The 13,201-nt window shown below is 28.0% G+C and overlaps 2 protein-coding genes across 2 annotated transcripts; one reads left to right on the top strand and one right to left on the bottom strand.

Annotated features, from left to right (window-relative positions):
- Positions 1-470: 470 nt before the first annotated feature.
- On the bottom strand, positions 471-2,218 carry LOC108984713 (V-type proton ATPase subunit e1). Its single transcript, XM_035687140.1, has 4 exons — positions 2,157-2,218; positions 1,906-2,041; positions 1,222-1,269; positions 471-803 (listed from the first exon to the last, which is right to left on the bottom strand). Exons 1-4 carry the CDS (start codon positions 2,206-2,208, stop codon positions 737-739), a joined length of 303 nt encoding a protein of 100 aa, XP_035543033.1. The 5' UTR covers positions 2,209-2,218; the 3' UTR covers positions 471-736.
- A 9,723-nt stretch (positions 2,219-11,941) lies between these two features.
- LOC108984723 (cold and drought-regulated protein CORA-like) lies at positions 11,942-12,889 on the top strand. Its single transcript, XM_018956771.2, has 2 exons — positions 11,942-12,171; positions 12,507-12,889. The coding sequence occupies exons 1-2, from the start codon at positions 12,078-12,080 to the stop codon at positions 12,683-12,685; spliced, it is 273 nt and encodes a 90-aa protein (XP_018812316.1). The 5' UTR covers positions 11,942-12,077; the 3' UTR covers positions 12,686-12,889.
- The last annotated feature ends 312 nt before the right edge of the window (positions 12,890-13,201 follow it).

A 13,201-nucleotide genomic window follows, 5' to 3' on the forward strand; every position in this document is an offset into this window, starting at 1 on the left:
GCGTTCATGAACCAAGCAAAGAAACATAATTAAGAAAGAAACAAGAAAAATAAAAGAAAAAATAAATTTTTTAACTAGTGCGATTATAAATATATAATTATCTTCTTTTGTTTTCTCCCGCAGATACATCCCATTTAGTTCAAACTTCACAAGTCACAAGTCACAACAGCACACTTGAACCCAAAACAGTACGCACCTCTCTCTCTAAGTATTCTATATACTTCCACATTCTTAACGTCTTATTTTCTGTCTCCCCTCTCTTTCCTATGTCTACATCATTGCTCTCTCTCTCTCTCTCTCTCTCTCTCTCTGCAACCCCCCAAATTGTACTCTCTTGTTCCATGTTTTCTTGCGAAATGCTTTCTGCTATAGTTCATCTATTATAGCAGAAACACAGGTGGTGTAGCTTATATGTGGCATGGGTAATATGAGGTTCTCTTTATAGCCTCAATAAAATTAAAGAAAAAAAAAACTCTATAATCATTTATTTCATTTAAACTACATATTTGTAATTTCAATGTCTGATAGAATGATTTCTGAAGTGAATGAACGGTAAAAATAGCAACTTCATGGCACCTAAGTCCTTACATTAAGCAACAATACAAAACAAATTCAAGGTTTATGCTCATACAAGAATTACATATACAAGAAGATACTGAGGGATCCATAAAAACCAAAATCCGATACTCGGTTAGACGCTCCATAACCCATATTGTAACCGCATCTTCACAGAACTTCATTCCCCTTCACTCAGAATTGGGACAATAAGTGGTTTCATCTGTGCAAGATATACAATCGCCCACCTAACAGAGCAAAAGAGCATGGCATTATAACGAAGAAACAGTTATATGTAGAAAAAAGCATGTACATTTCTCAAATTATAGTTGCACCCAGCAAGAAAAGAAAAGAAAATAAAGTCATACTACTAGAATTTAGACCCACAGTGTGTAACCTTTGAAAGAATCTGTTGTATGAAGGAGGATAAATGATTTAACATGCTGAATCTAGGACTGTCATTGCCTTGATCACGTACCCTATTTTTATCGTACTGAGTTATAATACATGAAGTGCTGCCTAAACACAAGAAAGGACAAGTCTTCGCCAAAAAGATGTACACAGATGAACTAGCTTTAACCGACGACATCTAATTGAATGGATTTTTGAATTCCTTGCCAAGTAATAGATGAAACTAAAAAAAATGCAGATTAAACGTGATCTTACATCATCCAACAGCAGACTGTTGCTGTAATAATCAATGTTAGGTGGAACCTGAAAAGAGAAACAGATTAGTCCATTTTTCTTCTTACAGATGATGGAAAGCAGATACACAGGCAACTAAAAAAACAATCTATCTTTATTGTTTTTAGTTGACATATATTGTCTTCGATAGATGGTTGAACATTACAGGCCTAATTAAACGTGCCGTAACCACATTTACTCAAATCACAATCTGAAGATGAAAATGGAATTTCATTAGCACACCTTGAATGCATAACATCAGACTATTGCACAGACACTTTGAGATACCTCTATTTTCTTTTCTTTGATAATGTGGATGGGATTCAAAATTGTTGGTGGGTGTTTCTGAACACCAAGAAAGACTCGATGAAAACTGCCACACTAAGAACCTTCATTTTAAATGGTGAGGTTATTTCTCACATCCTTTTTAAACTATGAACTAACTCATCTATGCAGTTTCAGCCGAAATCGTACAACAAACCTAAGCCAAATGCACAAAAGTTGCGAATTTTAGCTTGCCTACTACTGTATAAGTTCAAACACAACCTTGAATTACGGAAGCAGCAGATTAATATAATCACATAGATAACCAGCAGATTTTAGGAAGATAATGAAATGAGAAAAAAATTTTAAAATTGGAAATGAATTGGAATATGAGAGATGTACAAATTAGTAGAGGGTCCTCTATTGCAGCAAATTCTTGTGCACAGAGACGCAATGATCCCAATCACCATGAAAATTAGGGTTGTCACAAGGAAACCCATGTCGATTTCTCTTCGAGGCTGGAGAGAAAAACCAATTCCTGCAATGAAGAGGAATTCAAATCGGATCTAAAATTTGATTGAGCCACAAAATCAAAATCATAAATGAACCGAATATAAGATCTCGTCGAGAGGGAAAGGATTATGTTTGGTTACCGAGAGACAGAGAATGGTTGGGTGACCCATTGATAATTTGAACCTTAAGCATATAAACGCGAACGAACTCGTCCAATGCCGTTCCTGCAATTGGCCCAAGCATAATGGGCCTGGAGAGTGCAAAGGAGATCGAGCCGAATCTAGGCCCAGCTTGATATGAAGCCCCGGAACCCAAGGGCCTGCTTACTAGAATTTTGAGACCGCAAAGTTCAACAGACCACTCTAGGCCGAGCCCATTATGGGAACATAAATCCACTTGCTATGTTGGGCATTGGCCCAAAACAGGGAAATGGATAATGGACCAAACTATCTTAGTGATTGAATGATCATGGACAGCTACAACATTTTTAATTAAAATAATATTTCAACAGATAGTTGATAAAAAGAAACTTTGTATATATAATCATTTAAATCTGAAATATTAAAAAAAAAACGTTGATATTTTTTTTTTTTTTTTTTTGAAAAAACAACTTCCTTCATTGATAACATGTTATTACATGATCTGATAAAATATTGGAGTTTCCTCCGTGTCTACTATGTCATGGTAGATTGAGTATCATTTATGATCATCCAGAGCAGCTTCCATTTTGATTCTTTAGATTGAGTTCTGGAGTCTCTTTCTAGTATGACCTTCCTCATACCTTAATTATATTCCAAACTTTACTGCTATCTCTGCTGCTATGGTCTTTGCTAGATTAGGATAGGCATTAAGCCTTATTTTTTTTTTAGGGCTCGTTTGGATCATCAACCTATCTCAATTCATTTTAACTCATAACTATAACTTTTTTAAATCTTAAAATAATAATAATATTAAAAAATAATATTCTAACAATATTTTATCATCTCAACTTAACTCACTTCAACATCCAAACTCAACCTTAAAATTGCTTAAAAGTTAGCAACTTCATCCCTTACTGCTATCCATATTCTTATTTTATAATATTTTTTATCAACAGTCACTTCCCGGTTAATTTTACAAAAATCTTGAAGTGGACAATCCCATGAAACTGTCATTCTGTTTTTTGCATTGACTTGATGCTCATGTCTTGGTTCATCTGTACATAAATTCAACTGCACTTGTTTCATTTAGTGTATCACAGAATCTATCAAAATGTTTCTAAAAACTAACTGATTTATTCTCCACCAAAAATTCCAGAAAGCTAAAGAAAAGTTTATCTAATTTGTTCAACATGTCTTCTATCTATTAGTCCAGCTCTGTTATTACAATTTTTCATCTCAACTCATTTTAATTTATTATTACAATTTTTTTAAATTTTAATATAAAATATAATAAACAATACAACTTTTTCAAATCTCAAAATAATAATAATATTAAAAAATAATATTCTAACAATATTTTATCATCTCAATTCAACTCACTTCAATATTTAAACACAACTAAAATATAATTAGATCAAACGGTGCAGTAAGATAAAATAAGTGCAAGATAATGATACATCCCTGCAAGTTTACCCACTTGTTATCATCTTAGAAATAAGTATCTACCATGAAAGTTGTGCACTGCAGTCAAGACATGACAGCAAATGTTCATTGCATACACGACCGTACTAGTACCGACATCATATATATATATATATAATAATTCTTCGTATATAATCATAAAATATATAAATATCATATAATTATTTAAAAATTAAATAAACTTTTTTTATAAAATATTAATTTTTTTATATAAATTTTATATATATATTTTTTAAAATAATTATATAATATTTATATACCCACCATTATAATTTCTCTCATATATATATGCTTTTAATAAGTTGCTATTACTTTCACGTTCCCTACCGACAGCTTGTTTTTGTTTTTTTCATACCAAGTGTAAATATTTTTTATAAAATATAAAATAATAAATAATAACTAATAGAAATAATTATAAGATCCAAACACCTTAATTGGTGTGCTTATTTTTGTAGAACATGAATAATTTTTTTCCCCTAAGAGAACGCGAAACACTTTTTTTAATTTTCTGGCTCTGGTTCCTTGATCTATAATTACCAAAAGGAAAAACAAATATGGACAAGAGAAATTCTGGTGACAAATATAAACTGAATTAGGCTCCGTTTAGATTAAAAAATAATTTTAACTCGTTTTATTTTATTTTTTATAAATTTTTTAAATTTTTATATAAAATATAATAAATAATTTAATTTTTTTAAATCACACTAAATAATAATAGGTTTACAATCTTTTTACCACCATTTTATTATTTTTAATGTATTTGTTTTTTTATATTTTTTATATATTTTTTTAATATCCTTAACTATTAAAAAAATTTTAAAAATATAAAATTATTTAAATAATCATTTTTGTAATCATTAAATAAAAAAATTATAAAAAAGTAGTAAAAGACGATAACTTTATATGAAAATAATAATAATATTAAAAAAATAATATTTTATTTAATTATTTAAAATTATGTTATCTCAACTTATCCAAATCGCACTGATCTGTAAGACTTTTCGCCGCGAGCTGGTGAGTGCATAATTAAATCCCATAAATAGCGATGATCTGATTGATCCGGCAGATAAAGGTCCACTCCGACAGGAAATTGATTGTCGAGTAATGTCATTGACACATTGTCAACAACTTGTGCACGATTCTTTGCATCACTCTTTTACGAGACACGTTGTAAACACGTTGTAGAGCGGTTTGGAATCTGGATGGAAGAGTCATCTAAATTCATTTTATCAAATTATTATAAATTATTTAATTATTATAAATATTAAAATAATAATATTATTAAATAACAATAATTTATTTAATTTTTATTTTAATTCATCTCGTTACTATCTAAACGACACCTACAAGTTAACGTGATAAATTACCGGTACTGCTTGATCAGCTAGCTGATTATTTTTTATTATATATATTTTTATTAAAATTTAATACTTTTTATGTATATAGATTTAATTTATGTTTGATTAGTGAGTTAAAGATGAGAGTTTTTCGTTAATATTTATAAATTTCTTATAATCTACAAAACAGATCTATGGAACATTTTAATTACAAGAGTATCCCATCCAAAACCTGACGTAAGAGGTGACGTGGTAATCTAGGTAAAGAGTCAAATCAAGATAAAAAATATTCTACTCACAAGTAAATTATAAAAAATCAATCTTAAAAATTTACATAAAACTATAATCATTATTTTATATATTATAAAATAAATATAACAAATTATATCAAATTATATCAATTTAAAATTACTTTTTCCCAATTCTTTTGTAGCTTTTTTTAAGAGATTGAATGGTTGATTTGATTATATAAAATTAAATTAAATTATTTTATTAATTATTATAATATTTTTAAATTTTTATCTAAAATTTAATTAATTTTTTAATTTTTAAAATAAAAATAATATTTCAATAATATTTTTATAAAATATTTTATTTTATTTTATCTAAACTACGTAACTAGATTAGATTTGAGAACTGAAAGAGAACAAGAATTAAGATCTCATTTGTATTTAAGAAACTTTTCAATTTATCATATTTAATTTTATCTAATTATTATAATTATTTTAAATTTTTATATAAAATAAAATAAATAATTCAGTTTTATTAAAATTTAAAATAAAAAATATTTAAAAAATATATTTTAATAATATTTTATTTAATTTTTAATTTCAATCTAAATTTATCTTATTTCATTTAAAAAATAAACGACATCACGGTAGTCCTGAATCTATCTAGCTAGGCCCACGTACGAACGTTGCTGAAAGGTCAAAGTTTTAGGACAGTTTCCCATCTATTTTGTGACCCAATGACGCAAGGGGGGACGTATGCATGCAAGATATTGATCATTATGCGTACTATCTGGATTTTGGACTAGAGTGCTACTAGCAATAATCGCTAGTATGCCGCTGGTAAATTTTATCTTTTTATTTTTTTCTTTTTTCTTTTCACCGCTAGACTACAACGATCGAGGCCTAGATGATAATGACAACTATGTCCATTCTTTTGACACTTTTATTTGACTACTGATTAATTTTTTATTTATTTAATGATTAAAATATTAATTTTAAATATATTAATTTTTTATTTTTTAAATATATTTAAATATGTTAAAAAAACTTTTTTATATCTCCAGCAGTCAAGATGAAGCGGGATAGTAAACGCATCCCAAACTAAAGAAGGACAATGCTACGAGCTCCCGCAGAGGGTCTAGCTTTGTTCTTTTAAGTGTTTTTTTTAAAGTTATTTATTATATAAAATTTTTAATATTTTTACATATTTAAAAAAATAAAATAAATTTAAAATATCATTAAAAAATATTTATTTAATCATAAAATAAAATAAAAATTATTAAAAATACTTTCTTAATCATGAAGTATAAAAAGAAATAATTTTTTTATTTTACTTCATGATTAAGAAATAATTTTTTAATAATATTATGAATTTTTTATTTTTTTTAAATATTTAAAATTATTAACAAAATCTATATAAAAAATAACTAAACAAAAACACATAAAAAAATACACACTAATACAAGCGGTAGCTCCCAACGAGATGCTTAGCATTTTTCATTAAAGAAACGAGTGAACTTATAATATAATTATACGTTCTGTTAGAGCACTCTTATTGGATTAATCAAAGTTAAATGACATTTTTAATGAATATAAGAGAAATTTAACTTTTATCTATTTCATTCACATAAATTTTCACATTGGAATATCTATTTTTTTATTATATAACACTAAAATAATATAAGATGAATTTGATTTTAATCATTTACATCAGATCTCCACATTAGATTATACATTTATTCATTATATAGTAATGAATAAATAATTTCAAAAATATTTATTTTTTAATTATTAATTTATTTTATTTTATCATATTTTACTATTCTACCTATTATATATTAATTAATAATCATATTCTTATTACATTAACGTATCACTAACTCAAATTAATATATTAATTGTGATAAAATATATGATAAAAAGAAAGTGAGAGATAAATAATTAATAAAATATGTATTTGATATATCTATAGTAACCTTCAAATTTGGGAAAATATTTTAAAATCACTGTAACTAAATTCTAAATATTTGAAATTTAGCTAATCCATTGTGAACATATTTTGCTATCTAATAGCTAAATATTCAATAGATTTAACTTTTAGCTAATCTAATAAGAATGTTCTTAATGCTAAAAATCACAATGCAGTCTAAAAGAGAGAAATAATCATTTCCAATTCGTTATGACAATATGGATCTCGATTAATATAATTTAGAATCTCGTTGTGATCTAGGATCGTTGTACGTACGTTTATGACAATAAATTGAAATAAATATCAAGAATATAAAAGAGAGATAGACACACATATTTACATATTTCGATATAAAGCCTTGTCCACGTGATTTTTGAAGAGAGAATATCCACTATAATTAACTTATTTAGAGTCATTCATAGTCTCTCGCTCTCACTGTATAATGGATATCGAATGCTTATTTTCTTGTGTAAATCTTGTGGTTGGATCTCTTTTTCCTTTTCAAGATTGAAGAAGCCAAAGAAGAATTAAGTTGAAGTCCCCCCCCGGAAATCATACGACTGTTTCATTTTATATGCCCCTCTTTTCATGTGCCCCTAAGGAGCAGTGAGGATTTGTCACATTCCCTTGCTTGTCTAACACCTTCATTTCCCTTCTTTTTTTTTTTTCCCCTTGTCCCCTTATCCTGATACCCTCCTTTCCGTTATCCATTGTTTGTCTCATATTCCTCTCTTAAGGCTGTGATCGAGACAAGTCGAAACGATCTTTGACTTGTTGAGCTTGACTTGATTCAAAATACTTGGGCTCGAACTCGAATTTTTTTTTTTATTCTTTATTCAAGCTCGACTCGATAAGTTAAACTTTCAACTCAAGGTCGAGGTCGAACTTATCCCATAAGCGAGTTCGAGCTTGAATTTTTTATTTTTTTAATAAGATTTAATAACTAATAAATTAAATAAATAATAAAATATATAACATTGAATTTATACAACGAACAAGTAGAACCTCTGTTGAATTATAAAATTTTAAAAAATTTATAAACAATTAACATCTAACTAGTTGATATTTATCCAAAATAACAATATATTATATGCCTACATATATCTATTTCATATATGGTTCTCACATACGAGTATATGAAATTATTAAATTTTATCAACTAATTATTATACAAATTATAAAATATACATATGAAATATATTCGCTATATAGACATAAATAATTAGATTACATATTATATATATATTTAATTATAAACGTGGTATGCTTATATTATTAGTTAATACATATATATATGTATATACACATAAGTGTATGTATATATTTAGTAATATATGAATGGGTTTTAATCGAGTCGAACTAACGAGTCGACTAGAGTATAAACGAGCGGGCTTTAAAGAGCCTTAACCAAGTCGAGTCGAGTTTTATCGGGTATGTGTCATTTACAAATTGAGCGGGTATATGTTTTTATGAACGAGTTTTTTTTTTTTTACAAGTCGAGTTCGATTAGAATTTAACCTAGCGAGTACCTAGCGGGCTATCGAACAAACTAATTCATTTACAGCCCTATCTTCTCTCTTATTTTCTCTTCTAGTGGTGTAATCTCTCACATTGGACTGGACTTAATAAGTTTGTTTTAGATCGTGTATATTTTATTTTTTTGAGGCTCCGTTTCTGGAATTAATTTGAATATTGATTTCACTTTTTACACGTTAATTAAAACCCTAATATATGAAGGGAGAAATGATCAACTACCCAGCAAAGAAGGAAATTAATCAAGATGCATGGCTATACCACATGCAATACATGTGGCAGCTTGAAGTGCTACCTAGACGGTCGATTCGCTTTGGTAAGGAGATCTATGGGGCTTATCATGCAATTATGCATATTTTTGAATAATTGATTTAGATAGTGAGATGAGATGAGATGAGATGAGATGAGATAGTTTTAAATAAAAATTAAAAATTAAAAAAATATTAGTATAATATTATTTATTAATATTATTATTATTTTAGAATTGAAAAAAATTAAATTATTTATTATATTTTATATTAATATTTTAAAAAAATATAATAATAAAATGGTATGACGAGATTAGACATGAAATATTGTCAAATTAAAGATCGTTTAAAAGATTTCATTTAGGCACCCAAAAAAGTAAAGATGAAAGCTAATTATAAATAAAGAAATGCATGCGCGCGCCGTATGCTTTGAAGTGTATCTTTTTCCTTCTTAGCACGATCGAGGTCCGGCCCCTCTGTACTAATTGTGGCCATTAAAATATTACTATGCAAGAGTAGTCTAGCAGACGGAACTCAATATTACCACAATATTTATTTTTCCTGTGGCCTGTAGCGGTTTTGCAGATCGATTCGGTACATGATTAGTATTGCCCACAAATAATACAATTCCCAAAAGAACAAAAAGATAGGTAACACTAGCTGCATGCTTATACTGGTTCTCTCCCCAACTTTCTTTAATTGCGGCTGAGCATGTTCACATTTTCTTTACTTTAAATACAATACCCAAATTAACATATATAGCAGATCATATGGTTAAAAAATCAGGCAAAGCTGATATGGTTCATGGTTTTGATTAAAGGAATGTATCAGTTATTATTTATTTTTATTTTATATTTATAATTTTTTTTTATAAAATGTGTGATATTTTTAATAGAGTATAAGAGTATTTTTTATAAAATATAAGATGTAAAATAATAAATAATAATTGATAAAATGAATTTTTCTTCTATTAAAACTCTATGCAATATATATATATATACATACAGGTACGTACATCATGGTGGCCTTACACTAGCGCGCGCACTCCAATGCCAACTACTCTCTGTCGGCTCTTATTAATTACAAATAATATCGCTACTCGTACCGGACTTTGATCAATTTGTGGAATAGTCAAAAAATTAGGTAAGCACATTACTTTCATTTTTGTTTCTGGCAGAGAGTTACGACAGTGGCTGCGTTTCGATTGAAATAAGTATTGGGTTTAATTTTTTATAAATTAAATTGATTTTTTTATAAATAATAATAAGTTAAATAGGTGAAGTGATTGATATAGAGTTTATTTAAAATAAATTTAAATATATTTAGTTATTAAGATAAATTTATTATTTTAAAAAAATTAAAAAAAATTATAAATTTTATGTATAAAGATAGTTGAGTTGAAAAAAATTATAAATCTCACATATAAAAAAATTTTGAATTAAAATAAATTTAATAATTTAAAAATTAAATATTTAAAAATTAAATTAAATCAAATTTATCTCAACTAAATCTTGTAATCAAACGAAATAATGTATATATATCTCATTACATAGTAATTGATATCCCTAACTTAAGAGTTGATTGGCTCGGTTCGACTCGATTCGGTTCAATTCGGCCTAATTTAAGGAGTATATCATCTTTAACAAGAAGTTGATGATAGGGGCAAAACCCTATGCCTAGAAAAGAAAAATACAGGTGTGAAACGTTGAATCATGGCTTAATTAATAAATCACCGAATATTATCGTTTTTTAGGAGTCTAACCAACCCTAAACATTAATTAATGTATTGAACATATAAACATCATTCGATAAGCCGATCATTTTCGATCAGAGTTACGAATATTCTTCAACGATTGATCTCTCTCCCGCTTTACTCATTTTCTCCCTCGTTGTTACTCCGTGGTGGTTTTTTACCTTATTCTAGCATCGAGTCATCACTCTTTTATTTTTTCGAGTAATATTATATATACTTTTTTCAAGTAAAAAATAAAAACAAAAAATATAAATGTGATTATCAAAAATAATTTATCTAATAAGTAATGATATTTACGTAATATATTTCACAATATATATTTTAAAGTAATGATATTTTTATAAAATAATATTATTTTTATAAAATATTTTATAAAATTATTATAAAATATCATACAGTTAATTTAAAAAATAGTAAAATTTATTATTAACAAATTAATTTATTTTTATATAAATCTTATATTTATTTATTTTTTTAAATAATTATATAATACTTACACACTCATAATTATAAATATTATTTTTTTATAATATACGTGTCTCTAATAATATTTAAACTGAGGGGTCGATAATAATCAGGGAACGCAAATTAGTGTGGTAGGTACGTATATGGTTCATGACTTTCAAAAGTAACCATTTGCCACGTCCCACGGTCCCATTTCTTTTCAATCACACTTGACAACTCGTTGTCGGTACGTACTACAGTCCCGACTCCCAAGTCATTTTTCGCTTTCTTTTTTCTTTTTGGATAACGATGATTTTCCATTTTTCCTTGTCTAGATAGAAACTTTTACTTTTCCGAAACTTATGACGCCCACTATCACCTCCAAATAAAAATTTATTATTTTTTATCTTTTTTTTAAAAATTATTTAATATTCAATTCTTATATCTTTATTATTATTTATAAAATATCTAAAATTACTTTATTAACTAAACACGTAACTTTAAATTTAATTTATTTTAAAGATAAAATGAAATAAAAATAAAATAAAATAAAATAAAATATTATTAGAATATATATTTTTAATATTATTTTTATTTTAAAATTTAAAATAATAAATTATTTATTTTATTTTATATAAAAATTTAAAATAATTATAATAATAAAATAAAATAAAATAAATTAAAAACAATACCTAAATCTTTCTTTTTTACTCATGGAGTACTCCAATGTTTACTTTATACACTGATCTTATCATCAAAACCAAACAAAAGTTATGGTCCCATCGGTCCCTCCCTCCCTCCCTCTCATTTCTATAAATGGGGAGAGCCACACTACAGACTCAATATCCTTCACTCAATAGAGTTATCTTCCAATTAAAGAGTCTTTCCCAAGTGCATTGTCCGATTCTCTAAGTTGTTAAGGAAAATGGCTTCCTCCAAGGTTTTTCTTCTTCTCGGTCTCGCCTTTGCTGTTGTTCTCCTGGTCTCAGCTCGTGAGCTCGCTGAGACTACTCAAACCCGTGAGTTTCTTACTTCCCTAGGGTATTAATACACACACACATACACACCTGTGTACGTATGTGTGTTATGTTTTTCAGTTGAAATGCTTTTCTTGTTCGCAATCCTCGGTAAGGCTCATCTCTAAGCCTTCATGAAAAGTATAACGCAATTTAAAATTTAGAGAGATGCTTAAATTTAATCATGTAATCATTGTGTAGAATTAACTAAGACTTTGAACCTAGCTACGATATATCCATCATCTTCTAACTTCAACATGATCACAAGTATTAATTATCACCTTATTATAAATTAGCCATGTTTGTAATAAACATGATTTAAACGATCTATTTTGCAGAGGAGGCTGTACAAACTGACTCTGTGGAGGAGGCCAAGTATGGTGGCCACGGGTACGGCCACGGCTACGGACACGGCTACGGACACGGCCACGGTCACGGACACGGACACGGTAAACCAGGTCATGGTGGTCACCCAGGACATGGTGCTGCTGGCGAAACTGAAAACGACCAAAACTAGACAAACCCCTTATATATGGTGTCTGCATGGATGTGTTAAGTAATAAGATGTACTAGTAATATATCTAAGCTTGTATGCCAATAAGGTCGCCGGATGTCTGTAGGTCATGTATAAGCTTTATCTTTGTACTTTTGTCGTATTTCCTTCTGCTTTTTATTGTTAATCGTAACGTGCTTAATCCTAAATCTTGGTGTCAGAATGTCTTGTTCTTCTTCGTCCCTATCATTTCGATTGCCATTTGATTCTCTCGATGGCTGGCTGATTTTCCTTTTTCACTTTTCTTTTTATTATTAAAAAACAGATTTAAAAAAAAAAAAAAAAGGGATATACCCAGATATTGTTAAATTAGTGCAAAATATGAGGAAACTTTCCCGGTTGAAATTTTTGAGACCCAAGACTACTATTGTGGTCGCATGTCCCGAGTCCGAATAATACCCCTCACCACGAGTAGTAAGTACACAAAATAATATTTAATCCTTTTTCACATTATCAGTGTTGCACAGGATCACACTACAA

The sequence above is a fragment of the Juglans regia genome, chromosome 2, assembly GCF_001411555.2.
Source record: "Juglans regia cultivar Chandler chromosome 2, Walnut 2.0, whole genome shotgun sequence".
In the NCBI taxonomy this organism is placed as follows: domain Eukaryota; kingdom Viridiplantae; phylum Streptophyta; class Magnoliopsida; order Fagales; family Juglandaceae; genus Juglans; species Juglans regia.